The sequence below is a fragment of the Staurois parvus genome, unplaced genomic scaffold, assembly GCF_062004578.1.
Source record: "Staurois parvus isolate SC_StPar_1 unplaced genomic scaffold, SC_StPar_1.0 ptg000582l, whole genome shotgun sequence".
NCBI classification, from domain to species: domain Eukaryota; kingdom Metazoa; phylum Chordata; class Amphibia; order Anura; family Ranidae; genus Staurois; species Staurois parvus.
In genome coordinates this window covers 1,289,658-1,310,887 of record NW_028318378.1, presented here as the reverse complement: position 1 = coordinate 1,310,887, position 21,230 = coordinate 1,289,658, and the positions used below count along the sequence as shown (strand labels likewise).

The window sequence follows — 21,230 nt, the reverse complement described above, 5'->3', positions numbered from 1 at the left end:
ACATCAGGCTGGGTACAGACATCAGGCTGAAGTGCGGGTGCCGAGGCACCAGGCTGAACCACGGAAGGCAGGTTCTCAGACGGCAGGCTCACCGGTTTGGATACTGGCAGGATGGTATTGGTTGGAAAGAATTTCTGCTTTTTTCTGGTTTTAACTACTGGAGCACTGCAAGTAAACGCAGGTCTGCAAACGGATGGAGCAGCTGAGGACAGAGAAGAGCTGGAAGATGGAACAGAGGAGGGAGCAGTTGCTACAGAGGACTTCTTTACAGGGTTAAAGAAAGGATAGGTGCAGCTAGTGGGAGCAGAGGACTGGTATGTGGTAGTTAGAGTATACTGGGCAGTCACTGGGGGTGCTGTCGGGGATGCAGGAAGAGTGCCTTGAGTGGAGGAATGATGTTGTAAGCTGACTGAGGCTGGGTGCAACAAGTCTGTCCATGTCTGCAGTATGGGTTGAACAAAGCTCAGCTTACACAAAGCCTGTCTGACCAAAGACTGCACTGCGTTTATACAATCTCTTAGTACCTGTGGTGAACATGTGGAATAACGCTCCAGAAAGTAACCCACATCATCCTCTAATAACCACACCAGGGACTCTACCTGGTCTGCACTAAATGGTGGCAAAAATTCATCCCTGCATTCGGGGGTACCAGATGAAACCAACTCCGCACAAACCTCAATCAAAGGCTGCACCTCAGAGAACTCTGTGCCCTGATCTACTAGAACATGAGCGATCCGTATACATTCTAGCAGTTCATCCCGGGGATACTCCTTCAGAGTCTGATAAGCATACTCTCTGTCATCACACACTAGCAGAGATAAATACACAACCTCATCCAGATCCATCCTTCCCAGCAACAAGCCAAGATGGCTTCCCTGTGCAGCCACTTCTGGTCAGGATTGGCCTTGGTGTAATGTCAGGGCTCCAGGGTATGACCAGAGGTATGTGAACTGACGCAGGGAAACGCAGACTTCAGATAAGTTATAAACAATATAATTTATTAACACTAACAATACAAAATGCAGTGCAATACTAAAACATAACACAGTGCAAACAAACCAAACCACCCACAGATAACAGTACATACAATGCAAGCGTCGTCAGGCAGGCCGGGTCAATAACAAACGGGCAGGTAGGTACAGGAGGAGCAGGCAGAGAGTAGTCAGGTCACGAGCCGGGTACAGCAACTAATGGGCAGGTAGGTACAGGGCATCAGGCAGAGAATGGTCGGGGTCACAAGCCAGGGATCAGAACAGGTCGGCAACAAGACAGGAACAGGAATGTAGGAGCAAGATACAGGGCCCAGGAAAAACACACACCAAGGCGGAGACTGCAGGTCTGGCCATCACTTAAATACACCTGCCTAAGCAGTTTCAGGTGTTTGGCTGGCTGCAGGGTTGAGTCTCTGATTGCTGGGAGCACCCGCTGGCCAGCCCTGGTACTGCAGCCCACAAGGCAGGTGAGTCCCACCATTACTGGCAAGTCCATTCCTAACAAACACCCTGTAGTGTGCCTGAGCAGAAAACAAACGTAATGAACATGGAAAGAAATATGCAGTAATTGACAGGAAATGTTCAGTCATAAAGTGGGCCTTGGATGCTCTAAGATACTATTTGTTAGGGTGAGTTTGACCTGATAGCTGACCATGATCCCCTCAATGGATGGCCCAAAAGAAGAAGACAAATAGACGGGTGAACTGGTGGTTTTTGGCTCCTCAAGATTATTCCTTCATGGTAAAACACAGACCAGGGGCTAAGATGGGAAATGTAGATGCCCGGTCCCGGGTTCACTCCTGTTGGGCCACAGCTGTCCCAACCCTGGGGATGAAACAAGGGGGGATATATAGCAGAGTGTCTCAGAGGGAGCTGGGAAAATCCTCTTCTGGGTTCACACATCTCCCAGGCTCCTCTCAGGTTTCACGCCTCTCCCTGGGTGTAATTTATACTCACCAGAAACATGCAGTCAGAGCTCTCATACCTGGGAACAGACAAGTCATGTCTGGGAGAGATGGAAGGTTGGTGGAAGCTGTAAAACTGCATCTTTAGAGACTGACAAGCACTAGGCTTGCTCACCCTGATAGGACAAGAAATGGCCGCTGCCCCAGTCTATAACTGACCTTCACAGCAAGGAGCACTTGAACGGGCAACGCATGTCACACAACAAAAGAGAAAAGTTCCCGGCTCAACTTGCCAGCCATCCTGCAAACAAACCAAATTACCCCGTCTAACAGTATGCGTTAAAAACGGGTTTAGTTAGCATACATTTGCAATCACATTGTAAGCTACAGAGCCACGTCACGGCACCCCGATATTCTGTAGTCCTAACTCTACAAATTTTGTGAGCCCCCATAGTAGAGGCACATGTATTTAATGTATAGACCAAGAGCAGGTGGACCTGAGGGAGCCCACCCCTCTTCAAAGGTACAGGAGCGCACCGAATACCCAGCATATTGCACAATGGCAGCCAAGTTGTCCAGTGTGTCTCCTCCCCAACAATTCAACGGAACAAAAAATGGCCACTGCCCCAGTACCCTGATAGTCAGGAATCATGTTTGTGTAGTTAGTGCCGGGACACGGCTAGGATTTTGGTTTTGAGGTTTTTGCCGTTACTTTGTGGAACATTGTACAGCACCTGTAAATAGCACCAATAAACACTGCACTGTGTGACACTACATCACTGGACTGGTATCTGTCCCTGAAAGTGTGCCCATCCCAGGGAGCTTTATACCCTCTACCCATCCCCAGCTCACGATTCAGAAACATTGAACTGCAATTACCACTGCTCTGACCAGTCTTCCAGCAACACCAAATCCTGTTCCATGTTACAGGTACCTCCAAGTTCTATATGTAGTCTCGGGGGTCCCTATGGAAGTCCATGTGTGGACATTTCTACCTATGATAAATGACAGGCTAAACCCACCTGGAGACCTGGGGACACTGTACAGGTTCTATATGTAGTCTCGGGGGTCCCTATGGAAGTCCATGTGTGGACATTTCTACCTATGATAAATGACAGGCTAAACCCACCTGGAGACTTTCTCCACACCTGGAGTGTGCTGAGTTCTTGGAGAACGTCTACACAGTGTTTCCAGATTGGCTTTATCACCCCAATGAGCTCGCTCCAGTTCATGGATGTCATCATTATGTTTGGAGGATCTCACCAGTCAGGAGCCTTTCCTGTCATCCTACATGTTCCCTTCTGAGGATTGTTCTATCCTTCCAAACAAATGTATGAAATCATGGATGAGTCCTCCTTCTATGTGATCTAGAAGATCTTCAATCACAATGTCTTTATGGATGAAGTGGATGGCCCAGTTTATATATTATTTATTGCTTTACAGCTTTATTCCCTCCAGGATTCATTCTTTATTTATAGAACCATTCAAGGAAGTGTTCTTACTGTGAGAGATCTCCACCACCATTCCTCTGTGACCATTACATCCTTGTCATTTATGTCTAACATCTTCATTATCAGTGGATTGATATTTATTATTATACTTTAGGATGTATTTTTGCATTTTGTTCAACAAAAGGATCAGTTTTGGTGTTATCTGTTTTATTAACTATACATTTGGTTTTTGTGTTCTGTGTTTTTAAGACTTTTCTATATGTAATAAAATATCTTTATTAAACATAAGAGCTATTTATTATTATTATTATTGAACTTCCCCAGTAGCCCTGTAAGGTAGATATAATACAGGAATGGATATTATGAGATGTTTCTGCAGTTCCTCTTTGCTTGAGATGATTGTAGCCGTATTAGTGCACTTGTGACAGAAACAATTGAGTACTGTCTGAGATACTTTTTTTATTTGCACTAACATACAATTTTGAGGACAAGCTTTCGGGGTATGTCCCCTTCTTCAAGGTCCAAGCAGTGCTTGTCCTCAAAATTGTATGTTAGTGCTAATTAAAAAAAGTATCACAGACAGTACTCAATTGTTTCTGCAGTTCCTCTGAAATCCACAAGGTGGTGATCTCACTTATATCCAAACAGAAGGTCTCTATGGAATACAGACAGGAAGTGATGTCAGGTACAGACATCAAGTGATGTCAGGTACAGACAGGAAGTCATCTGGAATAAAGACAGGAAGTTCCATACAGTAAGAACCAGCAAGAAGACGGTGGAAGTGGCAGCAGAGGAGGTAATAAGATGCTATGTTCTATTTACACCCAGTAACCCCCCATCATGTCCGTCCTCTTCCTCCATAGTCATATACGTCCTCTTCCTCCATAGTAATGTCCGTCCTCTTCCTCCAAAATCATGTCCGTCCTCTTCCTCCATAGTCATGTCCATCCTCTTCCTGCATAGTCATGTCCGTCCTCTTCCTCCATAGTCATGTCCATCCTCTTCCTCCATAGTCACATCCATCCTCTTCCTCCATAGTCATGTCCGTCCTCTACCTCCATAGTCATGTCCGTCCTCGTCCTCCATAGTCATGTCCGTCCTCTTCCTCCATAGTCATGTCCGTCCTCTTCCTCCAATCATGTCCGTCCTCTTCCTCCATAGTCATGTCCGTCCTCTTCCTCCATAGTCATGTCCGTCCTTTTCCTCCATAGTCATGTCCATCCTCTTCCTCCATAGTCACTGTGACGTCTTTTATCTCCAGCAGATGATGATACACACATATATAGTGTGGGAACCCAGATTAACCCCTTCAAGGGCAGAACATTCCCCCACTTCCGAGGCCGGAACATTCTCCTCATTGTGGAGATAAATTCTAGTAATATGGTCCTCTAAGGGTTCTGATGGATGAAGGGGAGCTGAGGGGTCTCTTTGGGGGTACAGAGGATGAAGGACTTTGGGGCCCCTTGGAGGGTAGTGGAGTTCAAGTTCTCTGAGGGGGTAGAGTAGCTGAAGGACTTTGGGTCCTTGATAGGAGATCTCTGAGAGAAGAGGAGGTACTATGACTCAGGTAGTCGCTGAGTTAGGGAGGGGCTGTTGGTCTATGATGGTCCTCCTACCTGAACTTACTTTCAGACCTCCTTACAGAACTCCAGTCAAGAAAAGAAGACAACCTTCACCTTCTTACCATCTCGCCGGTCAAATAATATTGTCCAAGTGGAATGAAGGACAGTTCTTCACCCCTTGGTGGGCACTTGTTTCTAAAGGAGGTCTGTATGCTCAGCATAGACTAAAAGGTAGTCATGGGTCAGTGCTATACATCTTCTGGAGACAGTCCCATACCTTCCCATGACACAGGCTCTGGCAGTGCCCGGTGCTGGAATTCAGAGCCCCAGGAACCCCCCACCACTCTGTACAATATCCTGGATATTACAGTATATTTGGCAACCAAAGGTCTTCCCCTGTTGTCCCCCTCCTACCCACACTGAGCTGCCATTGGAGGGAGGAGAACAGACTCCTCCCCAAAGCTCTCTGTGCTCCACCAGCAGCATCCTCCTGCTATCCAATCCAATCCCTTCTCTTACTGAAGAGAGTGACAGTGACATCACTCCTGTCAGTCAGCAGGCTGCCGGAGATTGGAGCCTTGCAGCCGGATATCGGGCAATTATCCTGATTATCCAGCAACTCCAATCAAAAGTCATCAAGTTCCCCTTCCTGGACCTCATGATGAGCCGACATTGACCTCACAGCACTGTCTCAGAGCAAACAAGTCATAGGAAGGATCGTATTTATCATTCCTTGTCTGCAGATCTAAAACTCATCAAAACCAGTTCAGAGACCAAACAAACCCAACAGAGAAAAGGGGATTTCTGATCCAGCAAGCCGAGGACCCAGGACCTTGAAAATGTACTAAACGTTAAGCAGTCCCAGCGATGTGGAAATTTATCAAAAAACTATTTGTCCAAGGGACTAAATCGGGGGCCGAAACTACTTGTCCCTCATGACAATCTACTTGTCCTGATAAAAATAATAATTGAACCCAAACCATATATAAATCCGGTGTTTATTGTTCTATTACTGAATGAGACGTTTTATAACTAAGGACTGTCAATGGATGGATGTCCCTATAAAGCATGAAATGACTTTGCCAGGGTGGAGAATATGAAGGTTGATGCACATGGGAGCACTTGGGTGCTCAGTACAAGCACATGCTGAGCAGACAAATCAAGCTCCAGTGTCCTCCAGGATTGGATCATTTTGTTTTCTGTTCAGCCCACTGATTGGATGAACAATATGAGTAATGTATGGACTGCCTTAATGAGCCGACCTTAAAGAAGGATTTCATTCCAACCAGCAACTGTTGGGACAATGAACATCTTAGTCAGGTCTACATACAACATAATGTATAGAGTGCAGGGGCCAGGAGTAAGTACAAAACACAACATAGAGAGTGCAGGGGCCAGGAGTAAGTACAAAACACAACATATAGAGTGCAGGGGCCAGGAGTAAGTACAAAACACAACATAGAGAGTGCAGGGGCCAGGAGTAAGTACAAAACACAACATATAGAGTGCAGGGGCCAGGAGTAAGTACAAACACAACATATAGAGTGCAGGGGCCAGGAGTAAGTACAAAACACAACATAGAGAGTGCAGGGGCCAGGAGTAAGTACAAAACACAACATAGAGAGTGCAGGGGCCAGGAGTAAGTACAAACACACAACATATAGAATGCAGGGGCCAGGAGTAAGTACAAAACACAACATAGAGAGTGCAGGGGCCAGGAGTAAGTACAAAACACAACATATAGAGTGCAGGGGCCAGGAGTAAGTACAAAACACAACATAGAGAGTGCAGGGGCCAGGAGTAAGTACAAACACAACATATAGAGTGCAGGGGCCAGGAGTAAGTACAAAACACAACATACAGAGTGCAGGGGCCAGGAGTAAGTACAAAACACAACATAGAGAGTGCAGGGGCCAGGAGTAAGTACAAACACAACATAGAGAGTGCAGGGGCCAGGAGTAAGTACAAAACACAACATAGAGAGTGCAGGGGCCAGGAGTAAGTACAAACACAACATATAGAGTGCAGGGGCCAGGAGTAAGTACAAACACAACATATAGAGTGCAGGGGCCAGGAGTAAGTACAAAACACAACATAGAGAGTGCAGGGGCCAGGAGTAAGTAGAAAACACAACATATAGAGTGAAGGGGCCAGGAGTAAGTACAGAAACACAACATAGAGAGTGCAGGGGCCAGGAGTAAGTACAAAGACACAACATACAGAGTGCAGGGGCCAGGAGTAAGTACAAAACACAACATAGAGAGTGCAGGGGCCAGGAGTAAGTACAAACACAACATACAGAGTGCAGGGGCCAGGAGTAAGTACAAAACACAATATAGAGAGTGCAGGGGCCAGGAGTAAGTACAAAACACAACATAGAGAGTGCAGGGGCCAGGAGTAAGTACAAAACACAACATAGAGAGTGCAGGGGCCAGGAGTAAGTAGAAAACACAACATATAGAGTGCAGGGGCCAGGAGTAAGTACAGAAACACAACATAGAGAGTGCAGGGGCCAGGAGTAAGTACAAAGACACAACATACAGAGTGCAGGGGCCAGGAGTAAGTACAAAACACAACATAGAGAGTGCAGCAGTCAGGATGAGCACCATGTTCACATAAGAGTCCCCCTTGCATAAAAGTCCCCATCTTTTCCCCTTACGTCAGTGTCCAGTGGATTCCCCCCTTACATCAGTGTCCAGCGGAGTCCCCCCTTATATCAATGTCCAGCGGAGTCCCTCCTTTGCATCAGTGTCCAGCAGAGTCCCCCCTTATGTCAGTGTCCAGCAGAGTCTTCCCCTTACATCAGTGTCCAGCGGAGTCCCCCCTTATATCAATGTCCAGTGGAGTCCCTCCTTTACATCAGTGTCCAGCAGAGTCCCCCCTTATGTCAGTGTCCAGCAGAGTCCCCCCCCCTTACATCAGTGTCCAGCAGAGTCCCCCCCCCTTACATCAGTGTCCAGCAGAGTCCCCCCCCTTACATCAGTGTCCAGCAGAGTCTCCCCCTTACATCAGTGTCCAGCAGAGTCCCCCCCCTTACGTCAGTGTCCAGCAGGGTCCCCCCCTTATGTCAGTGTCCAGCAGGGTCCCCCCCCCCTTATGTCAGTGTCCAGCAGGGTCCCCCCCCCTTATGTCAGTGTCCAGCAGGGTCCCCCCCCCCCTTATGTCAGTGTCCAGCAGAGTCCCCCCCCTTATGTCAGTGTCCAGCAGAGTCCTCCCCTTACGTCAGTGTCCAGCGGAGTCCCCCCTTATGTCAGTGTCCAGCGGAGTCCCCCCCTTACGTCAAAGCTCGGCGGAGTCCACCCCCCTTACGTCAGAGCTCAGCGGAGTCCACCCCCCTTACGTCAGAGCTCAGCGGAGTACACCCCCCTTACGTCAGAGTTCAGCGGAGTCCCCCCTTATGTCAGAGCTCAGCTGCTAACTGGACATGGAATAGTGAAGTGTGAAGCTCCTGGAAGAACAGGGAGGGGGGAGGTAGATAAGGAGAGAAGGGGAGGAGGTGGGGAAAGCTCCATGGTAGAGAAGAGATCGCTCACCCCCAGGCTGCTCTCTGCAGGCTCAGACATCGCCAATTGTACAACCGGATGGATCTTCAAATTTCCCGCCCACGGGGCAGTCACAGAGCAGAGGGGCGGGAAGAGGCGGAGCAAGACAGAATCTCTCTCCTCCCCCGTCTATGCGGGGAGGGAGGGGGAAGTGTGCTGTCTGAGCAAGTGTCACAGAGCGTGCCCAGCTGCAGCCCGCCCCCCCCCCCCCCCGGAGTCTACCAATCACTTTCTTCAGTAAGCCCTGCTGCTTGCCTGCAACAGGGAGAAATGTAAGAACACAACCTGCACTGCGCCCAGAACTACATGTCCCGAGAGTCAGGAGATAGGATTTGTAAATCCCTGAGTCCAAACTAAATGTGTTCCCATGGGGGCAGTAATTCTTCAATGTCCAGCAACCCTCCTATTCCCCCCCTCACATCCACATCCTATTATTGTGTGACCAATACCATCCAAATCATTCTTACTTTCATTTCCCAAAGTTATCCGTCTACAAGGAGACCTGTATAGATCACATGATGGCACCAATGAGGATGGAGGAGGACCGGAGTCACATGACTGAGAAGATACTAAACCTCACCCTGGAGATCATCTACCTGCTGACTGGAGAGGTGAGGAGGATTCTGGGAGGTCACATGACATCACTCTTATCTCTATTAATAAAACACAGACCTGACCGGAGAGGTGAGGAGGATTCTGGGAGGTCACATGACATCACTCTTATCTCTATTACTAAAACACAGACCTGACCGGAGAGGTGAGGAGGATTCTGGGAGGTCACATGACATCACTCCTACATCTATTAATAAAACACAGACCTGACCGGAGAGGTGAGGAGGATTCTGGGAGGTCACATGACATCACTCTTACCTCTATTAATAAATCATAGATCTGACCGGAGAGGTGAGGAGGATTCTGGGAGGTCACATGACATCACTCTTATCTCTATTAATAATACACAGACCTGACCGGAGAGGTGAGGAGGATTCTGGGAGGTCACATGACATCACTCATCTCTAGTAATAAAACACAGACCTGACCGGAGAGGTGAGGAGGATTCTGGGAGTCTAACATGATATTCCTATTGGTTCCTCAATACAGAGATTTCCTCTTCTGAAGTCAGGTGATCATATGACCATCACAGTCCCTCCATGTGACTCCCTAAAACCTGAGAGACACAACATGCAGAAGATTCTAGAAGTCACCAAGAAGATGATGGAGCTGCTGACAGGAGAGGTGAGCGGTGCCGGGAATTCTGGGACATTCTCCAGTAACAGACAAGGGATGTGTCTGGATGGTGACTGTATCATTGTGTGTGTCAGGTTCCTATAAGGTGTCAGGGTGTCACTGTCTATTTCTCCATGGAGGAGTGGGAGTATTTAGAAGGACACAAGGATCTCTACAAGGACGTCATGATGGACAATCAGCCGCCCCTCACATCACCGGGTAAGAGGAGACTTTATTGTAAAGGAGAGAGCAGTACGGAGGATCCACCTAGATCCCCCATCATCTGATAAACACATAGAAACAATGGATTCAGTCAGTGTGTGTGTTTCCTACAGATGGATCCAGTCATGGGAACCCACCAGAGAGATGTCCCCGTCCTCTGTATTCCCGGGATTCCACACAGGAAGGTCACACCATCCCTCACCATCATCAGGTAGATGATGACAATTATTGGTAGTTGTGATTTATACACAGCATGTTTGTTACAATGAATGTTTTATTATATCTTTCAGAGTGGAATCCTCGGGGATGATAATATTGATGTTAAAGAAGAGTATAAAGAGGAGGATGAGGAGTATGGAGTGATGGAGGAGTTTTCAGAAGGACACAAGGATATGATGGAGCCACCTAATACCAGGAACCCACCAGAGAGATGTCCCCGTCCTCTGTATTCCCGGGATTCCACACAGGAAGGTCACACCATCCCTCCCCATTGCAAGGTTGGTGGGATGGAGCATCTAGAACATGGATTCATAGAGACAATGTGTGCAGTTCTTTTATGTGACCTTATATTTTACAGATGATATTTTCTCTCTTTTCCTTGATTTAGAGTGGAGATCCAATCGATATAGAATTTGAGGTGAAAGCAGAAGAAGAAGAGGCGTATGTGAGGGATGATCAGCAGTCTATGGAGGAGGATGGAATAACGGGGACATTTATAGAGGAGGACACTCCTACAGAGATCAGCACAGGTGGGTCATGAACACTAAATCCATTCCTCCACCCATACTGCTCACTGATTGGTCCAGAGTAGGGCGGGGACTGGGTGATATCAGCCTGTAATCCCCTGGTCACTTTCCTGAGCTGTGTTCCCCGTCCTGTATTCCTGGATTTCTCTCGGATAATCTTCCTTCTCTGTGCTGCAGACACAATTTATGTCTCTAGACTGGATTTATGGAGGTTCTGGGGTTCAGCTGGCAGAAAAATATTGATTTTTACTCTAAGCATTGGATAATGTAGGCACCCAGGACATGTGACTGGGGTCTCCTGCCTTGTGCCTGACTCTTCCAGGGGACCTTCTCTGTTATCTGCTGGCTGTGCCGGGTGGAGGGATATGTCTGTAGTGTCTCAGACCCAAGTCACTGAGTGCAGTCTCAGGAGATGGGAGGCAAGCAACCCTTTAAGGACCTTTAATTATTGAATAACAATATTATCAGTCCTGACCATTACACTATATAATTTATATTGTACATTACATACTCCTGACCCCTGCACTATATACTCTATGTTGTACATTACATACTCCTGACCCCTGCACTGTATACTCTATGTTGTACATTACATAGTCCTGACTTCTGCTCTCCCCCTTCCCCCCACTGCTATATATACACATAATATGGATTCTCTTTGTTACACCCATTTCCTCCCAGCTGGACATTTTATATCGGATGATGTGATTGGAGCACAGACTTTTACATGGTGATAATAATGTGATAACATCCTCCAACTTTGGACCCTTAAACAGAAAGTGATAATGAGGGAGGAGTCAATACCCCAATGATGGTGGTCTTCAGGATCAGTCCAGTCTTCATCTTGGTTGTTCTCCCCCCATCCTCACTCTCTGACCTCTGGTGGGGCTCAGCCCCGCTGTTCTTCATGACTAAATCATGGACTAAATAAGGAAGTGCGGTACTTCTTGTGTTGGGAAGATGGCGATGAGTGATAGAGGGGGTGGGGACTCTCGTCCTATAATCCCCTCATCACTGTCCCTCCTATAAAAGACAGTTCTGGTTGTTTCTTCACTCTCTGACTAAGGTCCATGAATAAAGAAATGACCTGGTGGGAGATCAGAGGAGCCATTTCCTAGTTCCCTTGAGGGGGGAATTGTAAGCTCCTCAGAGACCAAGCTGCCTGATGTGGGTGGAGTCCTGGTTTGGGGGAACCAATCAGCTCCTGTCTAGTAATCCTCTTTGTCTTTGTATTTTAGTCCATGGCCGGGAGATGAGGAAAACCTCCGAGGATTGTCTCACTTTGTCTCCAGACTGGAAAGTAGAAGATGAGGACATCACACAGTATAGTCCAGGAGAAAACCCGGCTCCCTCCAATGTCCATCCGGCACCACCCAGTGTAGATGGACCATCGGATTCCTCGTATCCTGAGGAACCTCAGACTGTGCGGGACCAGGCCGGCCTTCCAACAGGGAAGACATTCTCCTGTACGGAGTGTGGGAAGGGTTTCCTTTATGAATGCCGTCTTAATGTGCATAAAAGGTCTCACACGGGGGAGAAGCCATATTCCTGTGCTGAGTGTGGGAAATGTTTCAGTTATAAATCCCATCTTAATGTGCATAAAAGATCTCACATGGGGGAGAAGCCATATTCTTGTCCTGAGTGTGGAAAATGTTTTTCAGAGAAGTCCAGTCTTTACAGACATCAGAGATCTCACACGGGGGAGAAGGCATATTCCTGTTCTGAGTGTGGAAAATGTTTTTCACTGAAGTCCCAACTTTACACACATCAGAGATCTCACACGGGGGAGAAGGCATATTCCTGTCCCGAGTGTTGGAAATGTTTTTCACTGAAGTCCAATCTTTACATACACCAGAGATCTCACACGGGGGAGAAGCCATATTTATGTCCTGAGTGCGGGAAATGTTTTTCACAGAAGTCCCATCTTTACACACATCAGAGATCTCACACAGGGGAGAAGGCATATTCCTGTTCTGAGTGTGGGAAATGTTTTACAAGGAAGTCCAATCTTTACATACACCAGAGATCTCACACGGGGGAGAAACCTGTTTCCTGTTCTGAGTGTGGAAAACGTTTTTCAGAGATGTCCGGTCTTCATAAACATCTGAAATCTCACACGGGGGAGAAGCCGTATTCCTGTTCTGAGTGCGGGAAATGTTTTTCACAGAAGTTCAGTCTTCATCAACATCAGAGATCTCACACGGGGGAGAAGTCGTATTTCTGTTCTGAGTGTGGGAAATTTTTTTCACAGAAATCCACTCTTTACAGACATCAGAGATCTCACACGGGGGAGAAGCCGTATTCCTGTTCTGAGTGTGGGAAATTTTTTTCACAGAAGTCCACTCTTTACAGACATCAGAGATCTCACATGGGGGAGAAGCCGTATTCCTGTCCTGTGTGCGGGAAATGTTTTTCACAGAAGTCCAGTCTTTCCACACATCAGAAATCTCATGTGGGGAAGAATCCACTTTCCTGTCCTGAGTGAGGGAAGTGTTCCTCACTGAAGTCCTGTCTTCCTGTACATCAGGGGTCCTACACAACCCTGGAGGTGTATTAGTGTCTTCAGTGCGGGAAATGTTTTCTAGATGAATGTTGCTGGACATCCCAGCTCTCATGTGGGGAAGAAGCACACCCTGATATACACCTCAGATATACTCCATGGCTGATCTTCTTCATGGAAGAAACAGTTGTTAAGGAGATCAGAGGCCCCCAAAGACATGGATGAAGTGCAGTAAATGTCGGGGTGCAGAGTGGTCAGTAGATCCTGGAAATGAAGGACACAACTTCAGCCCTTCTTGGGTGTCGGAGTTGCGTTTCCTGATAATGATATAGCGGGTTACAGAGCTAGAAGCCGGGAGAGCCCAGATCTCGTTATCGGGGAACTTTACACAGACAACAAGAACTTCTGAAGTTGATGTCCTTCATTTCAAGGCTCTACAGAACAGTGGTGACCCCGAAGCGTCTCTCTGTCTTCAGTCCATCCTTCTCCCATCCCCCAACAGGAGGGAAGGAGAACTCCGCCCCAAACTAGGGGGGAACTTTCCTCTCATTATTTCCCTTGGCTTCTGTGTGGGTTTGGGTGGTTGGAGGAGTGCGGCACGAGAGGGAACACAGCTTGTTGTTCTATGTCTACATATGGGGTCTGGGTAGAGGGGATCCACCGGAAAATATTTCTACTCTTTGATTTTGTGCAAATCGTTTCTGTTTTCACTTTGAAGGGCGATATTATGTGTTGTTTTTAAAAGGGATTGGCCCAATAGATACCGCCCCACTTAGAGAATAGATGAACTAATATGACCAGCATTCATTCAGCCATGTCACATGTTGGGATCTTTTCTACAATACTTTGTTATAATAATGGAACACGTTGTGTATTGTATTGTACACCAATAATAATGACTCCGCCCCCACATTCCAGACAAGGGATCTTCCTGACCAATCGGATTCCTTATTTTACTGTTTCCTGATTTTTTTCTGCAATCTTGTTAAAAGTGAAATTATAATAAAAAATGTATTGAATGAAAAACAAAATGGTGTGTGTGTGCAATGATGACAAAGCTGTGTATCCAGAAACGGCTGGTCGGTGACACTTTCATATACAGCCCAATGAAGTGACAAGGAAGCCCTAGAACCCTTTGGAGGAACCCTGGCTGAGAAAGGCTGGACTAGGCAGTCACATATCTCTGCCCCCCTTGCAGGGTTCCCAACCGTCCATGACTTTTATTCCTGACACAACATGAACATTTACTGACGGAGGACATGTTTTACTGACATCCTGAAAAATGACAGAACTCCTGTTAGGATGTCAGACGATGGATATTGAATCCATATAACAGGACATGTGATCACTGACAATCCCCAGAACAAGCCATCTGCCTGGTTTACACCTAATAATTCAATCCATGGTGACCACAAATCAGCCCAACACAGACACATGAAAACCAAGTTCTGCTCGGCATGCCATGGAGAGTAATGGGCACGGTCAGATGGGAGGGGCTTAGAAGAGGATGATGTCACAGACCCGCCCCCTGATCACCTACCTCTAAATGAAGAAAGCAGCTGATTGGGTGAGTACACATTGCTGGGACCTCCATGCTTAGCTTCACAGTGCGGAAATTTTACCTTCACATGCCGAGCCTCACAGGTGGCACCGCCTGTCATCCATTGTTCTGAAATGTCATTGCAGCAACTCAGAATGGTCCTCAGTAGTCTGTATGGCCCCCATGTGCTTGTATTCATGCCTGACAATGTCGGGGGAGGGTCCTAATAAGATATCACCAGCAAGACTCCCATCATCCATCCACTACACATCTGCATCAGAGGCTGGTCAGGAGCTCTGAGGAAAGGGATTCATCCCCGAAACGCGTCAGCATTTGACCGCACTGACACTTGGAACACCTTGCTTGCCGTTGTGGCCATCGTCATTATGCAAATGCTTTTTAGATACATGCTTCACCTGTGAGTCTGGTTTTATTTTTCACTCCTTCCAATAATCCTTGGATAATGCACAAGGTGTGTGCGCACCTGTTTATTCTCTATCTAGTGGCTGATCTCCCCGTCTGAGGAGGGCTGCACCCCTGAAGCATTTCCTTTGGTTGTCGCTGTCCTGGTTTCCTTGGCTTCCCTTTTGGCTGTGCATATCCTGAGGCGCTGGAGACTACATACGATATCCGGTTTGGTTGCAACCTGGTGGCGTCGGATGGACCACAACATGATATCCTAGAGGTGTTCTGTTGGATTTAGGTCAGGTAAGTGAAAGGATTGATTTTCTTATCCCCTCAGAGACCCCCGGTCTGTGGAGAGATTCCTGGTTTATCAGCAGAATTCTGGGAACACCCCTTGAACACGGAAATAACAGCAGCTTATGTTCAGAGATGTTCAAAGTTTATTAGACATTACTAAGATTATATAGGATACAGAAATAATAAGGGGGGGAGCGAGTTCTAAAACTGTAATTGTAAGTTTCCATCATGAGCTGACTACATGAAACATGACATATACATTTCTTGGTACAAATTGTTTTTGCTAGCTTTCTGAGAAATAGTCGAACAGAGGAAGCTTCAGGGTCATGTTATCTTTGTTGATACAACCTTCAGCAAACTAAAACAGTTCCATTAAACTTCAAATATATCTGCAAAAACCTAACTTAATACTTAAAATGGCGTACATCAACACAATGGAGGTTCTCTAGATCCTTTCAGTCATGAGCCGGGTTCAGCAACGGGAGGTCAGATAAAGGGATAAGGCTGAGAATAGTCTTAGTCAAAGCCGAGTCGGTTTCCAGGAGAGCCACGAGAGTAGAACAAGAGCTTGCTGCAACACAATCATACAGGACACGAATGCAAAGAGCAAGTGCAGACAACAGGCTTAAATGTGATCAACCACACCCCTCTGGAGGAGGAGCCGCAGAGGCCTGAAAGCATAAAAGGCTCCCACCATGCTTTGCAGAAACCTAAGATGGATGCCAGCACATGGAGCAGCATAACCTCTGAGGAAAGGTAGGACCTTGACACCCACCTAGCATTCCTCACACTAAAACCCCCTCTACACTCCACTCCTTCAACCTCACTACTACTGAAGAGGTCACTAAGGTCTTCTCAGAAGCCCACCTCCCCACCTGCCCCCTTGACCCTGTCCCCTCACAACTTCTATGATCATCCTCTTCCTCCATCCTACGCTCCTTCACTCACATCTTTAATCTTTCCCTCTCTACTGGCACATTCCCCTCCCCTCTAAAGCATGCGCACATCACTCCCATACTTAAAACACCCTCCCTGGATCCCACCGACCTAAACAACCTTAGACCCATCTCCCTGCTGCCATTTACATCCAAATTCCTAGAGCACTTAGTTTATAATTTCCCGAGTTCCCACCTCACTGACAACAACCTCCTTGATCCTCTACAGTCTGGCTTCTGCCCCCTACACTCCACCGAAACTGCCCTACTCAAAGTCACCAATGACCTGCTAACTGCCAAAACTAATGGCCACTATTTAGTGCTCCTACTCCTCAACCTCTCTATGGCTTTCGACACCGTTGACCACCCCCTCCTCAAAAAACTCCACTCTCTGGGCCTCAGAGACTCCGCTGCCTCCTGGCTCTCTTCCTATCTATCACAGTGCTCCTTCAGTGTTACCTATAATGTTGCCATCTCCTCTTCACTCCCCCTCTCTGTTGGGGTCCCTCAAGGTTCTGTCCTTGGGCCCCTTCTCTTCTCCATCTACACCTCCTCCCTTGGCCAATTTATACATTCTCACGGCTTCAACTACCATCTCTATGCTGACGGCATGCAAATCTATCTCTCTACCCCTTGCCTCACCCCTTCAGTCTCCACCCGTATCACAAGCCTACTGAGCGGCATATCAGATTGGATGTCACTCCACTTCCTCAAACTAAATATTTCCAAAACTGAGCTCCTAGTTTTCCCCCTAGCTCACCCCCCCCCCCGACTTCTCCATCAAGTCCAACATCACCACCATCAGTCCCACCCCTCAAGCCAGAGCACTAGGTGTCATCCTAGACTCCAATCTGTCCTTCCAGCCCCAGGTCCAATCGCTGACAAACTCATGCAGACTCCACCTCCGCAACATCTCCAAAATACATCCATTCCTAACCCCGGAAACCACTAAGCAACTCATTCACTCCCTTATTATATCACGACTTGACTACTGTAACTCCCTCCTCATCGGCGTACCTCACCACAGGCTATCCCCACTTCAGTCTATCTTGAATGCTGCGGCCAGACTCATCCACCTTACTAACCGCTCAGTATCCGCCACCCCTCTCTGCCAATCCCTCTACTGCCTCTCGATTGCCCAACGGATAAAATTCAAAATGCTAACATTGACGTATAAAGCTGTTCATAATACTGCCCCAAACAACATCACTGATCTGGTATCCAAATACCACCCAAAACATATTCTCCGCTCCTCAAAAGACCTCCTACTCTCTAGTTCCCTGGTCTCCTCTTCCCATGCTCATCTCCAGGGCTTCCACCATCCTCTGGAACTTCCTACCCCAATCCGAACCCCTCGTGTATTGAATCGTATTGTTACTGTGTTGTCTCATGCACTGTCTCCCATTATAATGTACAGTGCTGAGCAAACTGTTGGCGCTATATAAATCCTGTATAATAATAAAAAAATTATAACCTTGATTAAGGTCAGCAAGAAATCTTAATTGAGGTCACCAAGGAACCTTGATTGATTGATGTCACCAAGGAACCTTGATTGAGGTCACCAAGGAACCTTGATTGGTGTCACCAAGGAACCTTGATTGACTGAGATCACCAAAGAACCTTGATTTATTGATGGCACCAAGGAACCTTGATTGGTTGAAGTCACCAAGGAACCTTGATTGATGTTACCAAGAAACCTTGATTGGTGTCACCAAGAAAACTTGAATGATTGATGTCACCAAGGAACCTTGATTGAGCTCACCAAGGAACCTTGATTGCTGTCACCAAGAAGAAAATTCCACAAAGTTAGAAAGCTAGCAAAGAAATAAGTGGACTTTTTTCTTCAGAGCTGAAGCATCCAACCACTTAAGATAATAGCAAAAAACTGAAGCTTGCTGGGAGCAGAAGGGGTTACACAAGGACTGGCTTATAGGTTTTCTGTTTGCTCATGTCCAATACTATTGTAACTCAGTTCCCAGGCATTTTGGTGCAAGCCCTGCAGCCCATTGAAGACACTGGGACTTTTGGAGACATCAAGCCATGAACAACACCATGGACTCTTGCCTCACAGAGGTATGCCTGGGCAGCCACATTACTATAGTTAGAGCTAGGGGAAAAATGTTGTTCATATTGAACTGTACACTGCAACCCATTCAGTGAAGGATCCTGCTCTGAAGGTATTCAAAGTGGTGAATAATGTTGGTTTTGGTGCATCTAAATTGTATTGCACTGAGGGGTATAAAGTAACATTGTTATAAAAGGGTTAACTTGGCAAGACCAGGAGAGGAGTGTAGTTGCTATGGGTAACCAAGTGAAGGAACAAGCTACAAGCAACCAATTGTTAGGTGTGGTACCTGGTGTCACAATCACAAGATCGCCGCCACCAACATGCGACAATCCCACGATCACGACGTACAATATGTCACGATCGTGGCATCAGACCCCAGACCTTCTCACCCAAACTCGTGAGCAAAGGACTAGCCAATCTAAAACCGCAATGTGACATGCGTAACAATGCCACACCCAACTGCACCCTGCACAAGGATTTTACAGCTAATAGATCACAGATCGATGTACCGGCAGCCTGAGTGATTGTTACTGGGTCAGGTTAATTACGCAATTAACCCTTCACTCTGCCACCACCTCCATTTTGTCAGAGAAAGAGGAAACTCGGTGATCTCAGCTAAAACACTATAATGATTGAGAGAATTGTCTGTATAAAATGATCATAACACAGGCCTGTTATACAGAGGGTTAAACAAACAGTAGCATTCTCTTTAGAGGCAGGGATTCGTAAAGTGCAATACAGAGCTATAGAAACAGTTCAACACTTTCAGAAAGAAAGATTTATTACTAAAAGGTCAAACGGGCGCAATAAAAAATATTTACAGAAACAAGAAGTAACTAAGATATATATATATATATATACATATACAAAGAACCATAGCACAGCAAAAAGATATCAGAGAGAGGCGAAAGGGTTAAGGTACTTGCCAAAGTCCTGGGTTAGCAGATACAAGTTTCAGAGCAAGAGGGCATGTGTCTCCCCAGATGGCATTGATGGGAGACTTCTTCCACTTAACTAATCTTAGGCCTGACAGCCTAATTTGTAGTTCCCAGCAGGGGGTGTTGCTGAAGTCAAAGGACCAATACCCTGTTTGGGAGGGAACATCTGGGCGTAGGCCTAAGCCAGAGCCAAAATCTTTCATAACTCATATTTTGGCCCATAGCTTCCCATAACTTCCCAAGTGACATTCAACCCATGGGTAGATTATTATGCAGATAAGTCTGAGGATTGATTAGATATGAATTAAGTAATTCTATGCTGAACGGTTCACAAGATCTATTTTTCTGCTTTCCTGTGTATGCGAGATGTGTCGAGTGACTCATCAAACTGTTCGGCTCCTCCTAACCAATCTGACGGTATGTCTGGTTTTTATGTAAGTTTCTTATATTTCAAGATATGAGACATAGGGGAAAAATGGATTTTGAGTGTTATCTGATTCTTTCACCTACACTGCATTAGGTTCATTAGGTCAGAATCTCTTTCAACTCCTGAGAAAGCTTGTCTTATCTCTTCCAAGGTGGGAAATGGCACAGGTTCTTGGGACAGTGGGGCACCTTGTGGCTCCCTGCTGGGATCTGGCCTGTGACACTTTCAACACACACACATCTGTCACTGTGCCTCTTAGAGTGAGGGGGGGAAGAATGAGGGAATAACATGGCTACTCTTAACAAAATGGCAGACTGCGTCAGTCTCTGGTGCGCACATTTGCGACACCTGGTGAGGTGACATGTCCTCTGGTAGCGAGGGGGTCATTGTTTGGCTCCCTCTCTAGCGATTAGCATCTAATAGAAACAAGATCCAAACCCACATTACAGAGATCTATGACCTGGTCATGAGGTATGGGAAGGAAGGAGCATGCATGAGGTCCATGCTAGGTGCATGGTGGGACTCCATTCTGTTACTGGGAGTGAGGTAACAGAGGTACACTGGGCTGGTGGAGTGGGCACAGGCTCAGCACGTCCCTCCTAATGCAACATCCAAGATACAGAATATAGTGTCATAAGAAAAGTCACTTTTCAGAGGAACTCTGCGCTTTAAGTACTGCACTCAGTGAAGGTTCATCTCCAAGTCGGGGAACTGCCTTAGTGTTTGACTTTTCACATGACTGCAATCTCCACCTGGTCTCCGGACATCAATGAGCATGCTCCACCCGAAAGCATGCGTGGCGAAGATGACCCTGCCCATAGGCAGCAGTATAACCTGCCTCCTGTGTCCCTCAATGGACAAGAAAGGAAAATACCTTAGTAGGTTAGAAGAAAACTAGACCCCTGTCAGATTTTTATTCCTTGTAGAGTTTCCCTGACTTCCTGATTGGTAAATTGTTGTCAGGAGGACAGGAAGTGTAGGGAAATCTCTCAAAGGAGCCCCAGATAGTAAAAACCTGACAGGAGTTCTAATCCTTCACCACTCCATCCACAATTAATTTTTGGTCTCCATTTGTAATTTAAATCTGCTTGGCCCAGCCTACCTCTATGGTTACACCCTGAGTAGTAAGCTGACCACAACCCCGGACACCCCCCCACACATACACCCATTCACCAGGATACAAATCATTGTCATGTATTGTGTGTTAGAAGGAACAGACACCTCTGATTGTGGATTGAGGTCTGATCTGTCTTAGAAATTTGCTTTCAATGAATTTCTCCTTACCGTGAGTACCCGCAGTTGGATGCTCAGCAATCCCCCAAAAAGCTGTGCGAACTTTGCTTACCGCGACTGCAGCTTAGCTCCATGATTCCTGCGCCTCCAACTGGTGTGCAAAGGTTTAGCTCTCTTGAGATATGGGGAAATGGAGCTCCTGTGATCCATGAATAATCAGACGACACTCCCAGGTTGGAG

General features: G+C 46.8%; 1 protein-coding gene across 1 annotated transcript; it reads left to right on the top strand.

Annotated features, from left to right (window-relative positions):
• The first annotated feature begins 1,661 nt into the window (after positions 1–1,661).
• On the top strand, positions 1,662–10,661 carry LOC149450123 (uncharacterized). Its single transcript, XM_089692354.1, has 3 exons — positions 1,662–1,733; positions 10,192–10,398; positions 10,509–10,661. The coding sequence occupies exons 1-3, from the start codon at positions 1,662–1,664 to the stop codon at positions 10,659–10,661; spliced, it is 432 nt and encodes a 143-aa protein (XP_089548480.1).
• The last annotated feature ends 10,569 nt before the right edge of the window (positions 10,662–21,230 follow it).